Source organism: Neltuma alba, unplaced genomic scaffold (assembly GCF_004799145.2).
Source record: "Neltuma alba isolate B1F8T4 unplaced genomic scaffold, ASM479914v2 tig00013110_pilon, whole genome shotgun sequence".
Lineage (NCBI taxonomy): Eukaryota > Viridiplantae > Streptophyta > Magnoliopsida > Fabales > Fabaceae > Neltuma > Neltuma alba.
The window spans coordinates 23,341-44,941 of NW_021637434.1; the positions used below are offsets into that span (position 1 = coordinate 23,341).

The 21,601-nt window shown below is 32.7% G+C and overlaps 1 protein-coding gene across 1 annotated transcript; it reads left to right on the forward strand.

Annotated features, from left to right (window-relative positions):
• The first annotated feature begins 7,820 nt into the window (after nt 1–7,820).
• Nucleotides 7,821–10,814, forward strand: LOC114734553 (berberine bridge enzyme-like 8). Its single transcript, XM_028922166.1, has 2 exons — nt 7,821–9,140; nt 10,435–10,814. Exons 1-2 carry the CDS (start codon nt 7,821–7,823, stop codon nt 10,735–10,737), a joined length of 1,623 nt encoding a protein of 540 aa, XP_028777999.1. The 3' UTR covers nt 10,738–10,814.
• The last annotated feature ends 10,787 nt before the right edge of the window (nt 10,815–21,601 follow it).

Below are 21,601 nucleotides of genomic sequence, written 5' to 3' on the forward strand. Positions count from 1 at the left end.
CAATTCACAAAACCCACAATCAATCTCTACATTGTCATCCTCAATCCCAAATCATCCAATTCCATAAACCCTAGCTCCAAAAATTCAAGATTCTTTAAATCCAAGGAAACTACACCGATTAAATACTTAAACTAACCCAATGCAATCAATTAAACTCAAAACAATCGGTCAAAAACCTCAATTCCATCACAACTTAGAAAATCCTAGGGTTCCACCAAAAATCCTCAGAAATTCCAAGAAATTCCAATAAAGAAAGAAGATTAGAGGTTAAAATCACTTACTTGAGGTAATGGATCCTTAGAAATGCCCCCTCCAAGCCAAAATACCGAAACCCTAGCAGAGCCTCTCTCTCTACCTCAGATTTTCTTATTTTTCGCACGCTGAACTGCTCCCGCGAATATATAGATTCGCGACCTTTCGCCGCGGCGAACCAATCCCGAGAGGGATTACTCGCCTGAAAACTTGACTTCGCTGCGGCGAACCCCAATCTTCGCCGCGGCGAAAGCTTCCCGAGAGGAAACTCTCGCTCGCCCAGAAAACATTCGCCGCGGCGAAACCTTCCCGAAAGGGAAGCCTCGCTCACCCGAACAACTTCGCCGCGGCGTCCCCAAGACTTCGCCGCGGCCAAACCTTCCCGAGAAGACACTCCCCTCTGAAACTCCCGGTGCGCCGCGGCGAACATACCCTGAGAGGAGTACGTTCATCTATTCCTCCAACATACCTCAAATTCAACCCAAACACCAAGATCAAGATTAAATTGCTAATCCATCCTCAAAATCAACCAAAAGAAGCTATTAAAACCCGATAAAACTCAGGATGTTACACGTGGGATGATGTTTGCAGAAGTAAAGAAGAGGGAGGCCTTGGGCTTCGGAGTGCACGGAAGCAGAACAAGGCTTTCATGATGAAATTGGGATGGGTTTGGTAAATCGAAGAGAGACTCTTTGGGTGAAGCTTATGTGGGAGAAATACAAGTGCGGTAATGACGTACTTCCAACAATTAGCAGGAAGAAGGTTGAGTCACAGGCTTGGAAAGGTGTTAGGCAAACGTGGGGTCTAACAGAAAAGTGTATTGGTTGGAAGCTTGGCGATGGTAGTAGGATTAGGTTTTGGGAGGATTGTTGGATCCCAAACCATGAGAAAGTTTTGCAGTTTGCTATCCGGGAAGTCCCAGAGAGTATGCGGGAGGATCGCGTCACTACCTACGTGTCCGATTCTGGTACTTGGGAGTGGCAGAAGTTTGCAGAATTTCTACTGAACACAATCTTGAACACCATAAACCAAACTTATCCCTACGTACGCGGGGAGTCCTGTGATAGACCGGTCTGGAAAGGGTCGAGCAATGGAGAGTTCTCAGTTAAAGCCACGTATAGTATGCTAAGTGGTGAGAGCTTTGTTTCGAACAGGGGGGTCTGGAGAAAGATATGGAAACTTCATGTGCCTTAGAGATGCAAGACTTTCTTGTGGTTATGTGCTAGAGGACGGTTGTTGACGAACGGTGCCAAAATGGAGAGAGGAATGGTACATAGTAATAAGTGTGTTTTCTGTGAGAATGTAAAGGAAGATACTTTGCATGCTCTGAGAGACTGTAGCCTCGCGTCACCATGCTGGGAGAGAACTGTGCCTAGACAACTACGTGAGAAGTTTTTCCGTCTTGATGATGCTGTACGTTGGTTACTATGGAACCTGTCTCAAACTGAGAAGTACTCTGGGGTCACGTGGAGCACTTGGTTTGCCATCTTGTGTAGACAGGTGTGGTTGAATAGGAATGAAGGAGTTTTCCAGGATAAGGCGATAGGGCCGCAAGGGGTAATATGCAAAGCAAGGGCACAAACAGTTTGGGCAGATGCGGGACTCTGTCAGTTGGATCTAGAGCAGTCTGGTACAAAAGGGTGGCAGGCTCCTTGTGTGGGCTGGATCAAGTTCAATGTAGATGGTGCTTGCTCATTAGCTGGGAACAGGACAGCTTGTGGTGGTATTGCGCGTAGGACTGATGGAAGTTTTGTGCATGGCTTTATGTTCCATATGGGAAGGGGTAGTAGTCTTCGAGCTAAGATTTGGGCAGTGGTTTGGGCCTTGAAAAGAGCTTGGGACCTGAGATGGCGTAAGGTTATTGTAGAAACGGATTGCTGGGAGATCGCTGAACTCCTTGGGGCAGGATGGAATGAGGCACATCCAGAAGGGGAGTTACTCTCTGAGATACGGTCTTGGATGAGTCAAGATTGGGAGACAAGGATTGAGTGGTGTAGCCGTGATAAGAACACCATCACTGATACACTTGCGAAGGAAGCTTTGCAGATCGCTCCTGGTGCTGTGTTTTTTGATTCCCCCTAACTTCATTTTAGAGTCGGTTGCTTCAGAAGCAGGCACGTAGTGCACTAAGTTTGGGCTTATTCAATCAAAAAAAAAAAATTAAAGGCTCCCAATTTTTACTATATATAATAGCAAAAATGGGATTCAAAAAGTGATCTCAAGAACAGGATTGGAGGACAAAATGAATGGCCAAGATTTACCATTGAAAAGCAAAGCTAATGATGATTATATTCTAATTTGGCAAATAGTGATAGGTGGAAATATATATTTTTTTAATTAGAGAAACATTGACCAGCTGACCAACTTTACTCCCTCCTTCTTCATTAAGCCATTTCGGCCAGCACTTGAGAAAAAGGACGAAAAGGAGGGCTTTCGTGGAGTTTTGAGAAAGCAGATTCTAGCTATTTTCACCAATTTTTTGCATAAATCCTTCCTAAAATAGTGTTATACACACCAAGAGCTCGTCATTCACAGTGTCAGCATCTTGAAAGGAGGATTTTGGAGGAAGATTCAAGGAGAAAAATTCAAAGAAACCAAGAATTAACTACAGCAAGAAGTAGAGGTAAGCTTTAAATTAAAGTTGGTTTTGAGCAAAGCTTCACTAGGTTGTATCCAGTTCTTTTTCGTTCATGCCTGCTACCCTGTTTGGCACTACTGTCACTATAAAAAAATTGACTTTTAGGGATGACAGAAGTCGCTATTGAAAGTGATCACTAAAAGTTTTGAGCGATGACAGCCAAGTCATTGTTGTAGCGACATCATTGCCAGTTGCTTGCCAAGTGTCACCACGTCACTCGCGCTATGCCACGTGCCCACACCTCGACGCGTCACGTCGCCAATTGGATATTATCATTATAAATATGACACTTCCATGGTTTGAACTCCTAGCCTCCTTCTACGTCCCTTCTTCTTACCATTGAGTTAGAATGAATTTGGTGATAATTATTGTAAAATTAAATATATATTTATAATATTAATAAAATATTGAAATAGACTTTCAGTGGTGATTAAAACTACTCTTTAGCAACGACCAAAAATGTCGCTGCTAGAAGTGTCCTTTGACAGTAACAAAAAGCCACTACTAAATGTTATTATATTAAATATTGTTAAATAATAATACTATTATTAAATATTTATATTTAATTTTCTTATTTGATTAAAATATTTATTTATAATATTCATTTGTATAAAAAAATAATTCATACAATATTATTTGTTATATTTTTTATTTGTAATTATTTAAGCTATTATATTATTTATTTTAATATTTATATTTATAATTATGAAATATGAAAATAGTATATAAAAATAATAAAATTTTATTATAAATTTTATCATGATTATTTAACTCTATCACATGCATATAATTATAATATCTCACTTACACACTCATTTCTTCCTCCTTTCCTCTCTCTTACTCTCGCACATACTATATTATCTCTCTAACCCTCTCTTTCTCTCCCTCTCTAACACAATAACATGTAAAAATTACTTTGTTTTGTCATAACAAATCATATTAATAAACAAAATTATTGTCTAGATATGACATTTTTTTTAAAAAAAAAAACCTTAAAATAAACTTTCAGGGACCACTTGCCTATTATATTAAATATTGTTAAATAATAATACTATTATTAAATATTTATATTTAGTTGTCTTATTTAATTATTTATTTATAATATCCATTTTGTATAAAACATAATCCATACAATATTATTTTTTATATTTTTTATTTATAATTATTTAAGCTATTATATTATTTATTTTAATATTTATATTTATAATTATAAAACATGAAAATAGTATATAAAAATAATACAATTTAATTATAAAGTTTATCATGATTATTTAATTCTCACACGCACATAATTATAATATCTCACTTTCATATACACACTCTCTTTTTTCCTCCTTCCCTCTCTCTTACTCTCACACGCACACTCCATATTATCTCTCTAATCCTCTCTTTCTCTCTCTAATACAATTACATGTAAAAATACTTTATTTTGTCATAATAAATCATATTAATGAACAAAATTATTACTTAAATATGATATTTTTTATCAAAAAACTTAAACTAATAATACAAAGTTAAAATAAACTTGAAACTACCTTTTAGCGATGACAAAAAATATTACTGCTAAAAGGTACTTTCAATGGCGATATGTTGAGTCACCACTAAAAGTTTCTTTCAACGGCAACAATAATTGTCACCGCTAAAAGTCGTTTTCAATGACGACATTAGTAGTCACCGTTAAAAGTTTTAGTTTTGAAAATTGACTTTTAGTGGCGATTCTAAAAAGCCACCACTAAAAATCACACTTTTAGCGGTGTGATTTTGTATCGTGGCTGAAAGTCATTTCATTGTAGTGTTTGTAGGATGAAAATGTGGCGATATGTTGAGTCACCGTTAAAAGAAACAAAGCATGGAAGGAAGTGGCTTTGATGATAGAATTTTAAAATGCCAAGCCATAAGAACTTTAAGGTCCATAGAGTCTGTCAAGTTTGAGCTGAGAGCTGAAGAAGCAGGGGAGGAGAGTGAGAGTCAGGTAAGTTGACAGGTGGACGGTGACAGACCCACATCAGCAATAGTGGGTCAAAAACATTAATTTAGCAGTCAACTTACCAAATTCTAATAGCAGGACGACATTGCTATGGATTTTGAAACATCTAAAGTGACATTGAGCCGGAAATAACTTCAAGATACACAACTCTTGAGCAAAAACTTTTGGTGCAAAATGAGACCTTAACCTTTAGTTTTCTAACGATTAGGACAAATTTGCTCCTTTTTTTTAAACTTTTGGAATGATATTAATCATAGGAAATCTTCTGGATACTTAGCGTTCCAACCCAAAAGCTTTTCAAAACAAAATTGGACCTTAATAGAAACAATGACATACAGGTACACACAAAAACAAAATTAAGACAAGAATTTGGGAGTTCTCTTTGTGTAAATATAATGAGCAGACCTACCAATAAAAGACCCAATAAACATAAGCCCATTGACATTCATTATGGAGCCCAGCATAAGAGGCCTTACATATGTTGCCATTAATACGCCTAGAGGCTTTGTCTAGTCTCAGCAAAGTAGAATCTATCCTAAATGTCATTGTAAGACAATTCTCTCGACCTGTGTATCAATCAGTCACTTTTAACAAATTTTATTAGAGTTAATAAAATTTTTAAACCTTATTAATTTTACTTTAAATTTGATAGCTTTTCAACTTTATCCCTATTTAGTATATACAATTTTCAGGAAAATAACAATGTAGCAAAAATAAATGAATGATAAAATAATATATTCATGTTAAAAATTTAATCATTTAACCTATAAATAGGATACAAAATCTTTCCTTTCTGTTTTGTAATAAATAGAACCAGGCCAAGGGTAATTGGTTTCAGGAATCATAAAATTGGCAAAGAAAACGTTATCAGCAGTACAAATGACACTCGTCTATACTAAAGATCTCCTGATGATTAATATTCAATTAAAGAACTTATATAAATCATTAATATAATACAAATCATCTTTAGGTTTTATAAAAAAAATAAAAAAATAGCATCGTCATGACATTGACCCTAAGAAATCATTGGTGGCGGCATTATAATACACAATACACAATTTAAAAGGAAAAGAAGTTGGCAAAACTGATTTATAATGCTAAACTACAGTTTTAATTTATGTTGCTGGATCTTTGTAGAGTCAATAATACTCTCACAATTGCAGGATTGTAAAATATAATGAAATTATCTGACAATATTATTCTCAGGTAATACCATGTCATCCATCTATACTTTGCCCGGTCAAATATATTTCAAATCATAAGTAATTGACCATATCTCTTTAATAAAATATGTTTTGACGAAGAGTTGAAGAGAATGAAATTAATTGAAAATTAAAATCCTAGCATTAAATATATATTTTTATGTATGTACCCTCATTGTGCGATTTAGCATCACTAGATCACCAAGAAGACGGATCATCATGTGATCCTCCAAAAGCTCTTGAGAATTTCTCCAAATTATCCTTCATTAGTACAATTGATCCAGCGTAGGCCCCACATATATTTGAATGGATATAATGCATCTAAAATTGATTCTATTCTCATAAGTTGTGGCACTCAATGGCTGGCTATTACTTTGGACCCACACAAACATATATTAAATTTTCGCAATTTGTCGTTTTATTCTTGTCTATTTTTTCATACTTATTTCTTTTTGAAAAGAAACATAAAATAAAATTGAAATTATCTAGACATCATTATATTCTTGAAAACTTGTAATACCCGATTCACTTAAAACGGGTCGGGTATGATATTATAGGATCCGAATATATTCAATTAATAATAAGATCTGAATAATATTTTGATTAGGATTTGGGTATATTGAATTAAATGAGAAGTATCATTATTAAATGAGATTTTAATGGAGACTCAAATGAAGAAATTAATAATTAATTTTAAATTTTAATAATATTTTAATTGGAATTTGAATATATTAAATTAAATGAGAAGTATCATAAAATACTATGTCAATTTGGGTTTAAATGGAGAGATAAATAAATAATTTTAAATTTTCATATATTTCCCCTAAATTTCACATCTTTAATTCGAATACAATATGAAGGAATAAAAAAAACACACTTCTATAAAAAATAAATATTGAGCTATCTTAAATAATACAATTTATTAGAATTTAAAATTAATTAAATATTTCTAGTTAACACAAAAAGTAGGGAAGAGTTGAACGAAAAATTTGAAATTGAGCACCATCGTTCTAAAATTTTCAAAGCGTTGCTCATTACATGTAGGACCTAAAGTAGTGGCGGAGCCAGTGGCACGTGCAATTTTGTTTTTTAAATTAATAATTAAAAAAAATTAATGGTGGGACTGGTCCCCTTTTTTGTGGAGGTAGGTACGCAAAAGTGTCTCAGCTAGCCACCGACTCTACAAATATACATTTCTTGAAAAAAAAAAAAAGTAATTATCATAAAAAAAAATCAACTGCAATTTTCCCTTGCCTTTTGGAAGGTGCATGATATAGTAAAGGCTTGAAGAAAGGGTAGGTAAGATCTGAAGCTCCAAAATTAAAGCCAAAAATGTGGTTTAGAGCAACATTGAATAGATGCAATTAACAATAAAAAAAAATAAAAAAATTAAGATTTTACTTTTTATAATTTTAACTCGATTGTAATTTAGTCTTTGAACTTTGACTTTATGTAACTATACTATAATTTTAATTTGAATGTAATTCAGTTATTAATTTAAAATTTAAGAATTAATATTTTAAATGGTTAAAACTGTAAAAAACTGAGTTTACCCAGTCAAGATTTGAAAATTGTATTTTAATTGGATCGAAATTATAAGATCGGAAAATTAATTTTTCTTAAAAAATTAATATATAAGCACAAAATTTGAAATTTAATTTGGGTAAATGTAAAATATATATTTGAAAAAGTTTACCCATTTAAAACCTTACATGACTCAGATAAGATAACTCCCCACAAAATGAGTGATAGAACTCCACTGCTCTCATTGCTTTCCATCCTCATCTTTCTTTACCAACCATCACAAATCTCAGATTCTTCTTCTTCTTCTTCCTCTTCCTCCTCCTCTCACAACGATTTGATACATTGCCTGCTCAATCATTCCGATCATTCTCACCGTATAACTCCGGCGATTTTCACTCCTGATAATGCCTCTTTCTCTACAGTATTACAAGCCTACATCAGAAACCTCCGTTTCATCAACAACTCATATACCAGAAAACCATACCTTATTCTCACTGCCTTACATGTTTCCCATGTCCAGGCGGCCGTTATTTGTGGCCGAAAGCTCAACTTACAGATGAAGATCCGAAGCGGAGGACACGACTATGAAGGCGCGTCATACAGATCCGACAACCCTTTCTTCATCCTCGACATGTTCAATCTCAGGTCCATCGACGTCGATATAGACACCGAGACGGCGTCGGTTCAAGCCGGAGCAACTCTCGGCGAGGTCTATTATAGAATAGCAGAGAAGAGCAAAATCCATGGCTTCCCAGCTGGGGTCTGTCCCACAGTTGGTGTCGGAGGACATATTAGTGGCGCTGGGTATGGGAATCTGATGAGAAAATATGGTACGTCGGCGGACAACGTTGCCGATGCACAAATAGTCGATGTTCATGGAAGATTACTTGATAGAAAATCTATGGGCGAAGATCTTTTCTGGGCCATTACAGGTGGTGGAGGAGCTAGTTTCGGAGTTGTAATCTCGTACAAATTGAAGCTCGTACGAGTCCCCGAGGTTGTCACTGTGTTCGAAGTTGCTAGGACATTAGAACAAAATGCCACGGATATATCATACAAGTGGCAACATGTTGCTCCAAGTATTGATAATGACCTTTTCATCAGGGTTATTATTGAAGTGATTAATGCTAGTGAAAATGGTAAGAACAAGACTGTGAGGATTACATTCATAGCCTTGTTCCTTGGGGACTCCGAAAGGCTTCTTTCTCTTATGAACCAGAGCTTTCCCGAACTGGGTTTGAAGCAATCGGAATGTATAGAAACAAGTTGGCTTAGATCGGTGTTGTTTTGGGCGAACATTAATATTACAAAGCCTTTGGAGATTTTACTTGATAGGACACCTCAGTTAGTATATTACTTGAAAAGGAAGTCTGATTACGTTAAGGAACCTATTAGCAAAGAAGGTTTTGAACAGATTTGGAAGAAGATGATTGAGTTGAAGGACGCTGTTATGTACTTTAATCCTTATGGTGGACGAATGGCTGAGATTCCAGCCACTGCAATTCCTTTCCCTCATCGAGCTGGGTACCTATGGAAGGTACATTTAAAAATTATTTTGGTAATTTTTTCCATTCAAAAAGCTATGCTTATAGATGGAATTTTTAACTATTTAATTATAATTACCATTAATAGATGTCTTCTCCACTCATGTGCGTGCACAATATACTATTATTTCTGATTCTAATTATAAGACCTCATTTATAGACTATAAGTAAAGTTTTATAATTAGAACAGAAAGTAATATTAGTTAACAAACACTAAACTCAGTTGCTGGCGAGTTAGTTTAAGTGATGGTGTTCTTCACTATATATAATGAGATCTATACCGAAAATATTTGAATTTAAAATTTTTTACTAATTACTTTTTAAAAATCATCTTTTTAGACAATGACAATCAAGATATTATTTTTATCTTGGATTTAGATTTTGTACACATTAAAATTTCCTTCTCAAAAAATACTAAAAAAATTAAATCTGAACCATTGAAATTTAATTTTGATGGATCAGATTTCAGTGCTCATTAAAAATGAAGAGCATGATGAGCGCCAAAACTAAATCTCACCTTTCGTGTTCTGGTCAAAAAAAAAAAATCTCACCTTTCGTAGTCCTCACAGCACGACCCAAATTAGTTGGGATGCGTTCCTTTATTGCCCTTTTCGCTAGGGACAAGTGTAGTATCTGTTCATATCAGCATAATATATGATGCCGTGGGTCAGTATTGGCCCACATGATACTAAATTAGCTGGGGTCCAATATAATTATCAAATACTCCTCCAATTTTTAATATAAAATTTATTTAACTAATTTGATTATATTAAGAAAGTTAGGTAAGTTAGTTAATTATAAGAAATATAACGTGTTTTTTTCTAAAATATTATAATAATCTTCCTTAATATCTTTCTTCCCTCTTTAATTTATTATACTTGAGGGAGTATTAATAGAGATAATTTAGAAAAAACTGATAAATAGATCTTATATTTAGAATCAAAATCAACTCAACAATTAAGTCTTATATTAAGAACTGAAGGAGTACTATTATAGGTGAATTCTTTTAAGGGGGGAAAAAAACAGAGACAATCCACATGCTTCTTCTATGGTCACGCAACACTAGTTGCACTGAGAAAGACAGGTGGGGGCTCACTTGATGTCACGAGTCCTTGTCTCTGTGTAAAATAATAGACTATTTCAACTATAAAAAATTAAGATCTAAAATGAAGATGATGAATGATTCTTTATCAATGATTATTCGATATCAAATCTATAATATACTGCATTATTTATAAATCATTTGTGATTTATTTCTGTACTTATTTTGTATAATACATTGAGCAGATACAATATCAAGGGAACTGGCACGAGGCAGGGAAAGAGGTAGAAGATTATTACGTAGAACTAACAAGAAAACTCCATGACTTCATGACTGACTATGTTTCGAAGAGGCCTCGAGCAGCATACCTGAACTATAAGGATCTTGACTTGGGAATCAACCACCATGCTGAAAGTTGCTACCAAGAAGGTAGAGTTTATGGTGTGAATTACTTCATGGACAACTTCCATAGGTTGGTTCGAATTAAAACCAAAGTTGATCCTTTCAATTTCTTTCGAAATGAACAAAGCATCCCTGTACTACTCTGATACCAAACAGTTTCATATATGATTTCGAAAATTAAGAGTGTCATAAGGCTATGAAAACTAAACATCATTCAGTAAAAGTGGGGGCTAAATCATTAGACACCTCATATTGATTTGCTTATTTTCTCATTTACGTACTCTCTCTTTCTCTCTAAATAAGGGTATTCTTAAAAAAAGTTATATTTTTCATTTCTAATTAATTTTTTATCACTGTAATTTGATTAATTATCTTTTATAAGGAAAAGAAAGAAAGTATCCAAGACAGTATCCAAAGGAATTTGGTCCAGTGGCAGATTAGCCACATCATGTAGCGGGTGAATTGGGTTCAAATTCCACCTTTTTTAAAAAAAATATCCCAAGCGACCCAAAGGGTTATAGGGGGGGAAAAGTGTCTAAGATAGTATATCCAATTAGGCATAACATGAGTAGAGTTGCAGTGGGGAAACTCTTGGGTTTCATGCGGTCAAACATGACAACAACGACCAGTGGAAATAGGCCAGGCGGCCTGTCAGGAGCCTGTGACCTGGTCTGTAAATGGCCTGGCCTGGTCTGGTCTATTTAGATATCAGACTAGGCTCAGGTCTGTAAAAAGGCCTGTTTACTTTATCAGGCCAAGCTCAAGCCTGATAGTAAGCCTATTAGGCCTGTCAGGCGGCCTGGGCCTATTATCTTTTTTTTTTTAAAGTTAAAATTGTAAATTGATAGGAGAGAATCTACTATTCTGATTGGTTAATTGAGAAAACTCCATTCACATAAATGTGTTATCTAGAGCCTATTGCATGCTTCATTTAATTTTCATTATCTATAATAAAAATAATTGATATATGTATAATGATACATATTTGAACAGAGAAAGAAAACATAAGTGCGTTAAAAAAAAGCATCATTTATTTATTTGATCCATGTTTTTCATATTAATCTTATATAGAATATATATATAGAATTGACCTATTATGTTTTAGACTATATATATGTGTGCTCAATATAATTCTTATTATAATAGTTGCCTAATTAATTTAAATAAATAAATAAATTATAATAAATGTAACATTTTTTTATAAACAACCATGTGTAACAACAGGATCAAATATCATTTTGTTAGTAAATTAGTTTGAATAAATGATAAATTTTAAATATAAAAGGAATTAAGGATGTTTCATATTTTAAACTAGATCTAGTCATCAACTAATTTTTATACCAGAGATGGGATGAAGTGATATTTTTATATCAAAGTGAAATTATGTTTTCTAATAATTTTTCATATTAGATTTTTTTTAGCTTAAGGGGACATGTTTTATAAATCGTGTTAACTTGATAATTTCATATTTTTTTATTTGTATTTTAGATAAATTAGGTTGAATTATTGTAATTTTGAATTGATTTATGTATGTTTAAAATTTGTTAAAAAACAGGCATCTTAACAGGTTACAGGCCAGGCCAGACCTGATTACAGGCCAGGCTCAGGCCTATTAAAAGGTCTTTCACAGGCCGCAGGCCAGACTCAAGCCAACAGGCCTCACTACAGACCAGGTCTGTTAAGGGTGAAGCCTGCCCTGTTTCTACCCCTAACAACTACATTCAATTCCTGGGGTTCCATTAATTGTAGCTCAGAAATCAGAATTAAGCTCAATTATTGGAGTTTCAATTTATTGCAACACGTGAATCTGAACCTTTTGTCGGTGATGCTCGCCTTTCAATGCTTGCTTGTCGTGAGTAAAAAGGGGTTGTTCTTTTTTTTCCCCCAAAAAACAATAAAGAAAAATTCAAAAAAATACTTTTAAATTTTAAAATTTTAAATCAGACTTATTTACCACATTTTAATAAACATTGATGCCGTTTGGGGGGAAAATAAATAACAACACATTTTTTAATCATTCCTGATTTGAGATTTTAAAATTTTAAATATATATTTTATTAAATTTTTTCAAAAAAAATAATAATAAAAGTTGTGGCTGATATAAATAGGAACATGGAGGGCCGAAAAACTGGGAGCATCAGAGAATTGCCAGCGTAAATATAAAAATTTGATATTCTCTACTCTCATTAGCATCCTAATAATTTAAGAAATAGATTTAGCATTATGGAGTATTTTTTGAAGTATGTTTTGCATTCTAAAATATTTTATGATTCAATCAACAATTTAAAATATTTTGTAGTATTCAATGTTTTAAAAAAAAATGTTTAAGAAATGTTCAACATCCTAAAAAAAAAAAAACCAAAACAATACTTTAGAGGACAATATAATAAAAAAGACAGAGAAAAACATAGCAATTTTAGGAGTTATACAAAAACATTCAATAAGAATTAAATTCTCCTTCTAATAATTTGTAATAGGAATAAAGTAAGAAAATCTTAATTAATTATCATCTAACCCTTGATTTGGATGAGAAAAAAATACTAGGAAAAAGTTCTCAAAAATAATAAAATAGTATTATTTTTAAAAGTTTCTTTTCCTAATATCCTCGATCTGCCCTTATTTTCATCCCCTTTTTTTCCAATCCTCCAAGCCAAACCTCAATGTCCACAAAGTGTTGAAAGGAGAATCATTATGCTTTTGTTGCGAACTTTGCAACAGCAGTATCTATTTCGGCGGCAAAACATGCTGAGGCAAAGTAAAGATAAATGATACCCGGGGGAAAAAAAAAAAAGATAAAGAAAGATAAAGCATAGATAGCACTGGAAAAAGTTGTCCCCGAAAACATTAAAAAAAAAAAAGAGGACTAAAAGTTATATATATTTCGAAAGTTTAAATTGAAAATCAATTTGAAGAAATAAATACGCAGACTCAACATCTTAGGATTGCGATGTTGGCATATTCCATTCAACATTCTTAGTTTAGAAAGATACTCACTCCGGTCCTCACAAAAAGAATCCAATATCCAGGGGGCTACAGGGAGAATGAAATTTAAATTCTTAAAGAACGAATTAATGATGGTTACATTTATAATAAATTTTTTAAAAGCTAAATTATAAATATTGATTTAAACAATTAAAAAGTTAGGAGTCTTTATTATAAATATAAGTTTTAAGTTAAAAATATAATTCTCGGTTTCCATATAATATAATCAAGTGTGTAGTAGCTATGTAGATCAATATTTCTAAATTATTATCCCATCAACCAACTGAAATTGTGGTCTCCCCTGCGCAGGAGTTGTCAGGACTCAGGAAGTTCCTGCGTAGGACAGCGAGAAGCCGGTCACCCTTCTGTGTATATCTGGCAATGCCATGTGCAGTATGGATCTCATTTCTCTTAATTTAGACAGACTAAGGATCTATTTGGGTGACCCTCAGGCCATGTTTGGTAGGAGGGATTGAGGGGGAGGGAATGGGATTGGAGGAGGGATTGGGTGATTTTGTCATGTTTGGTAGGAGGGATTAAAGATTACCAGGATTGAGCAATGCCACATTAGTGGGATTATACAATCCCACATTCCCCCCAGTAATGCGTTTGAATCCTAGGACTAAAATGTATAAAAGACAAAAATACTCATATTACAATAATGTTAAGACAAAATGTATCTTTTGTTACAGGCTTGAAATATTTTATTTCAGACAGGAATATTTTGTTAAAGACTTAAAATATTTTGTTTTAGATAGGAATATTTTAATAACTATTTAAAGTAAGATGTGGATTATCTTACTTGAACTTATATTACAGAAAATTACAGTAACAACTGTCATTTGCTTCTTCTTTTTTTATCTTACATATTATTAATTTCAAAGCGCATTACTAAATTTTAACAAAATTATAATTTTAAAGACCTAGTGATAACTTTTTCTAATAAAAATTTTATAATTTTAAGGAATTATTAATAATTCGTCAGGATAAATTTTAAGGAAGTATTATTTTTTTATTACTTTTTTGTGTATATAAATTTGTTGAGATACGATGTATTTATTTTTAAAACAATATATATGATCAAGCGGTTTTCTTTTTATTACAAGAGGAGTGTATAAGGTTGGAGTCCCAAGCTCTAAAACACCAAGGGGTATTATAATTTTTTAATTTTATATGTCTTATTATAAATAAAATAAATGCATGTATTCCTTCACACATTACCTCCTACCAAACATAAAATAAAAATCCCATTCCCAATCCCATTACCATTGCCATTCCCAATCCCATTACCATTCCCATTCCATCAAAACCAATCCCTCCTACCAAACACGGCCTCAAAGCCATGGTTTGGGAGGTAAAACCATGGTTTTGGTGAAATGTCATCCAAACAGCATCAATTTTGAATCAATAATCTGAAACCATGGTTTTGGATTCCAAAACCATCCAAAACCATGGTTTCAGGAGAAGTGAATTCATTCTGTTTCTGGCTCAAATTGGAGAGATGATTGTGTTTGTCAGAGTAGATCTCAACAATAATATGACTTTAACATTTCTCAATTATTTTTTTATAAACATATTTAACCTTATATCTTATAAACATATATACACATATTAATTATTTATTAATTATATTATCTTAAGTATTATTAATTATGTTGGTAAAAAATATATTATTAACAATTTTATTCCTTCAAATTAAAATATCATAAAATTTATCTTTTATATAATTATCATATTAACTTATGTTTTTTTTAGTAATTTGTATATAGAAAAAGTACTTTTAATAACAACTATCCAAACACTCTCACTTCTCAGAATCACTTTTTTACAAAATCTATTCTTCCCAGAATCTATTCTCCAAAAGCTATTCTCCAAACTATGGTTTGTTTTCATCCAAACCCACCCTATTATTTTTCAGTAAATAATATTTTTTCAGTAAATAACTATGGTTTGATATAAAATAAATAAATAAATAAACGAGAAATTTTTTTCAGTAAGCTTCATTTAAAAAAATTTAAAAAGTGAGATTGAAAATTTTTAACTAATTTTTCTTTTTTAAGTTAAATTTTTTTATCAATATTTTATAGCCCACCCCTCTAATTTTTTAAACCAAGCTTATTCAAATTTTTTCGTTCCTTCCCTCCCTTTTAATGGCTAAGTATTTTTTTTGAGTGAAAGAGACTAAGTATTAATGATTGAAAATTCCAAGCATGATTGACTTGCGATCTCTTATTTACAGGAAAATCCATCTCTTCGATAACTGCGTTGGATGCCCGTTTAAGGGGACGCATGGAAGAAGGTGCTGGACATTGAAAGCAAGATCTCTAATACCCAACAGCACCTAATGGATCATTTCAGAGAGTTCACTGGGGACAATATAGTCCAAGATTATAGGCCCATAAAATGTATTCATCATCAGAACTTTTATAACAATAAAAGAAGAATTGAGTCTACCAAAAAGAAGTTAATCTCCTGTAATATGATGAATTAAGATTTGAGTTCTCGTTAAAAAAGATATTTATATTTAGTATCTGACAGTTTCTCAAATAAAATTACTTCCAACAAGAAGATACATATCCGTAATTTTAAAAAAAAAACCCAATGGAGGAAGATGGACTTTGGAATTTGCATGCTTCACTCTGTTCATCTATATGAATTATTCAGATTAAATTTAGATAGTTTTTAGACTTTAATCTTCTTATTTACAAGGACTTGAACTTAAAACCTTCTGCGGTGTGCTAAATCCCTTTTCACTAGGATCAATGACTGACTGTTAGGTATCACATGGGAACACTACTTGTCAAAGGGCAACTACACTACAGGACGTCCCTTCCATCACTATACATAAGTATTTAGAATATTTTATCAATCAAACAGGATTTAAATTATTTAGTTGAATCAAATTATTTGCAAAAGTTATTCTCATGCATATATGTAGTTTATCTCATCAACAATTTATACCGCCTCCGATCCTTAATATAAGACCTTATTTGACTTTTATTTTGATCCTAAATATAAGACCACAATCTACTCTGTATCTCATACTTATTCTATTTTTTTCAAGATAGTCTTTTTAATAATGATAATTCTAGCCAATAAACTTGACTAGTAAGGATATCTTAAGAAAGAGAACACATATTTATTACAAATAACCAATTTAACTTATTTCTTTAATCTACTCAAATTAGTTAACTAATTCTTATATTTAAGACCGGAGGTAGTGTGTGTGTCAATATATATATATATATATATATTAATTGAACAAGATGTGAGGGAAAGGATTCAGCTCTTGCTTATGTTATTCGTTTACTGTTCAATCCTTCGAAAGGCCTCGATGTGAATCTTTCTTATCCTCGGTTTGAATATGTTGATTATTTGGGTTATAAACAATCAATTGGTTTATGTCACTATGTACCACGAATGCCTCCTCATGATGTTTTAACTGGCAAATGTTGTTCCTTCGGGGACTTCCGATAACATTGGAAAGCAAGGTGGCAACAATAATGATCATGGGGCTTCTCTTGCTTCAGCACTATTGTGAACACTGGAACAGCTCCAGGTATTTTGAATGGCTCTAATGTCAATTTGAATATTAATATATAGAAGGTTTTGCTGGAAAAAAAAAAAAACTACCTTCAGTTCTTAATATAAGAACAAATTTGACTTTTATTTTAATCCTAAATGTAAGATCCTGATATATTTTATCTCTCATATTTATTTACTTTTTTCCAAGGTAATTATTCTAGTGATAGTGATTTTAACTAATACATATGATTAATAAAGATATTTTAGGAAAAACATTACATATTTATTACAAATAACTAATTTAGCTAATTTTCTTAATTTACTCAAATCAGTCAACTAGATGTTATATTAAAGATCAGAGGCAGTATTAATATATAGAAGGTGATGGAGGAGTGAAGCAGTCCAAGGATGTTAGTACTACTTGGCTTCTTCAATATGGAAAAGCAACAAAGGACTTGCTCCTGTGTCCTATATTTTAGATTTGTTTTAATTTTCGTTGGCTGTTATGCTTGGTCCAGAAATTGTGAATTAAACATATTAAATTTATCTTAGAACAATCAGAATGGATCTTTATTATTGTACTCTATAAAATATAAATGAAACATCTCATGCATATATGATTATCAGTTTGAATGGAATTTGATCCTTAGTAGTGATGGTGGTAGTAGTAGTAATAATAATAATAATTATTATTATAATTTTAATAATTTCTCAACACCAAAAGGAGTTTAGCCCTTGTTTGTTCTTGTAAAATAAAACTAGCACTTACCGTGAAGAAAACAAAATGAAAATCAAGCTCCTATAGCTATTGATTTGAAAAATAATTAATCATCAATCACTTTCGGATAACAGAAAAATATATTTTAACACTTCTAACTTCATTTATTTGGTAGTTCTCTCTCTCTCTCTCTACAGAACATGAACATAGCTTAAGTTTTAAGCAGTGTGTACTCGTGTTGCCTTGATTTAATTAATTTAAGTATTTGTTTATATTTTTATGCCAAGACATTCTCTATTTTCTAATGCCTTTCTTGAGCAGTTGTCTAATTGGCTTAGAGAACACTACAAGAAAATATACTTTTTACCTCCCTCATTCATGATAAGAAGTGAAGCTCCTTCTCGTCTATTATGTAATAACAAACAAGAAGATTTGCTTCTCGTCTGTTATCATTATAATAGACGAGAAGGGTCCTGAATTTTTTAAAAAATTGCCCTAAGTTCAGTTCCCCCCTCCCATCTTCCAGCTCACGCCCCCTCGGTTCCCTCCCTCCCATCTTTGAAGAGGTCCAGCTCGTCCAGCTCGCATCAGGTCCTCCAGCTCGTGTAGCTCGCATCGATCGGGTCCTTAGCTCGTCTAGCTCACATTAGGTCCAGCTCGTCTATCGCGTCCAGCTTGTCCAACTACAGCCCGCCCCAGCTTGTAGCACGAAACAAGTGAAGATAACTGCCCTTAATTTGTCGCTTTGGAGTTACTCTAAAAATTAACTGAATTAATGTAATATAGCGCACAATCCGGGTCGTATTCACTTTGAGGAGCCGAAAATAAAATTAAATCCTAGTAAATAAATTCAAGTAACCTAAACTATAAAAAGGATTCTTAATTTGATAATTTTTAATTAAACACCATGAATTAAATTGAAATTAAAATACTTTTTTTTGTTTTTATATAAAAATGATCAAAATGAATGAAGATTAAAGAAATGAAAATGAAACACACAAATAACAATGATAACAATCAATCCTCTAATTCAACAACACAGGCAATCCTCACTCTAAAAGATACGGGAGTCAAAACAATGAATTTAGAATTATAATTAAACTTTTAATCCAACAATCGAGCTACCTCGAATTGCCATAAAATATTTTCCTAAAATCCCAACTTACTAATTGCAACCATAATAATAAAATGGGATTAAGGATGCTAAAAACCAATGCTTAATAACTCTTAAATTCAAAACAACAGGATTAAAGTTAGCAAGAGACAATATAATCTAATATTCTAAGCCACCTCAGAAAATGACAATATATTAACTCCAAAATCAATACAAATGTCATAACCACAATATTATAATTGAAATTAAAATTATAAACAGCCCAATGTCAAATGCTAAACAATAATCTAATCACAGTAATCTCCAAATATAATCTGATTAAACAATAAAAATTTTCTAATAATCAGAATAACTATCCTAAAACCTAAGAATTGTTAAACAATTATTAGACAGGAAATTAAAGTAACTAAACTTCCCTTTGATTATCCGAGCTCCTGCCATTGTTGTTGAATTAGAGAATTACAGCCTTAGTCGCGGATTGCCATGAGGGCTGCTATATTCAGAACTCTGCTATAGGATTCCATGGAGGACGATGGACGATGAATGATTTCTTTCTTCTTCGTTGCTGGCAACAGTGAAGAAGAAGAAGACGACGCCGTCGAGCCTGCTTCTCGAGCGCCTCTGTTCACTGTTTTTTTTTCTTGGTTCGCTCTCTTGTTTGTCGTTGTTGCTCACGCTGAATCTCTGCTTTTCTTGTTTGTGCCGTCAGCTCGCTGGTTTTGCTGCGCCCAGGAGAAGAAGAAGGTGAAGACGCCAGTGATGATGGATTTCGGTGAATATGGAAGATGATGATTCAAAGTGAAGAAATAGAATCTGGAGGTGCGATCGCTGTTAAGCTCTGGTCCTTCACTCTCGGTCGCCTCTCTCCCCTTCGTTCTCCCTCTCTTCTCCGTCGTCGCTGGTGCCCCCCTCGCGTTCTGCTTCCACCAAGATAAAGAAGAAGATTGAATTCTTGTATATTAGGTTGGGGGGCAAAACGTTGCGTTTTGCTCCCCCTTTTATTAATATATTTATTTTTAATTTATTTTTTTCTTTTTTTATTTTCAAAATCTTCCATAAACCTGTAAACAAAATTCAAGAATAAGGTAGCATTAATTGTCCTTAAAAATCGATTAATCACAATTAAACCAAAATATGACAATTTTGCCCCTATAAAATGATGATTCAAAATAAAACACAATAAATCAATTAACAATCATTAAACCGAAAAGGATTAATTAAGTTGACAAAACTCATATAAAAGATATCAAAATATATAAAAATAATTGAGTTTGTCAGCAAATAAACGGTGTGGTTCTCCTCTCCAAGTTAGCGTCCCCATTAAAGAAAGAAGCTCACTGTCAAAGCCACATTCAATGAGCTCACTTGCATACTCTCTTCTCCTCTCCAAGTCAATGCCATATCTCCATTGAATAAGGTAAGTTGAAAAGCAACCTTCCTCCTTTTGGTTTCTATATGTGTTGCAAATAGAATGGGGGTCTATGTAAGTTGCTGCTAACTCTTGAATTGCATTTAGAAAATTTTAAACATGATTGTGTAGTGGATTTAAAGGTTAAAAAGTTTGTTAAACCTGTTTGAATATTGATGCATAGAAGGTGTTTGTCAAAATACTTGAGAGAACTTTTCATATATTGGTATTGCATTAGAATGGTAATATAGTTATGATGAACTTGAGAGGTTAATTATTTGATAGCAAGTTGATATTTTTTTAGATGTGTTATCTTAAAAGGAACCTTTGGAAAAAAATTTTCCAAAATGAGTAGACTTGAAAATTATGGTTGGGATTGTAAAGTTGAAAATTTTGGTAAGTTTTTTATATTTTGGATTGCTTTAAATTGTTGGATTAAATAATTGAGCTTAATTAATTAGATAAAATTGTTATCATTAGTCTTGATTTTGTTGGAATTGGTTTGATAAATTGTTGGATAAAATTGTTGAATTAGATTAAAAAGCTAAAATTAGTGTTTAATTGGCTTGACTTCATTGGAATTGGATTTGCTGATTGCTTTATTTTTATTAGGATTGAGTTGAATTAAATTGGTGAATTGATTTGGATTGCTTGATTTTTTTTTGGAATTTGTGACTAAATTGGCAGATTTTGTCATAAATTGTTCAAAATTGGATGTTGAAGTTAGTTTTGAATTGGTTTGATTTTGTTGGAATTTGACTGAATTGTATTAAATTGCCATCATTAATTTTGAATTGTTTTAGGGGCTTTTTTTTTTAAAAAAATTGATTTGAATTAGTCTTAAATGGTTGAAAATTCCTTATTAAATTTAGTCTTGAATTAAATTGTTCAAAATTCATTAGGTAGTAATACAATGGATCATAGTTGGATGAGTGCTTTGAGTACAAGTAACGAATACGAGAAGGAGGTAGAATGATTTATTGAATTTGCTAAAAAGAATGCTCTTAGTCCAAAAAGAATGTATTATTTTTGCCCCGTGTCAAGTGTTTAAATGAAAGTTAATTGAGTATTGACGATATCAGGGATCACATGCTTTGTGATGGTATAAATATTTGATATACAAGATGAATATGACATGGTGAAGTAGAAACAAGTTCAATGCTTGAAGAAGAGGAAGTTATGGATGACATAGGTGATAGAATGAGCGATATGATTCGTGATGTAAGGGTAGAGTTCTTTGCCCAATCAAATGTAAATGATAGC

Excerpts from the sequence above, each read along its gene's own strand:
- LOC114734553 (XM_028922166.1), top strand. The coding sequence starts at position 7,821 with ATGAGTGATAGAACTCCACTGCTCTCATTGCTTTCCATCCTCATCTTT. Across the intron at positions 9,141-10,434 it reads GAGCTGGGTACCTATGGAAG|ATACAATATCAAGGGAACTG; the intron begins GTACATTTAAAA and ends TACATTGAGCAG.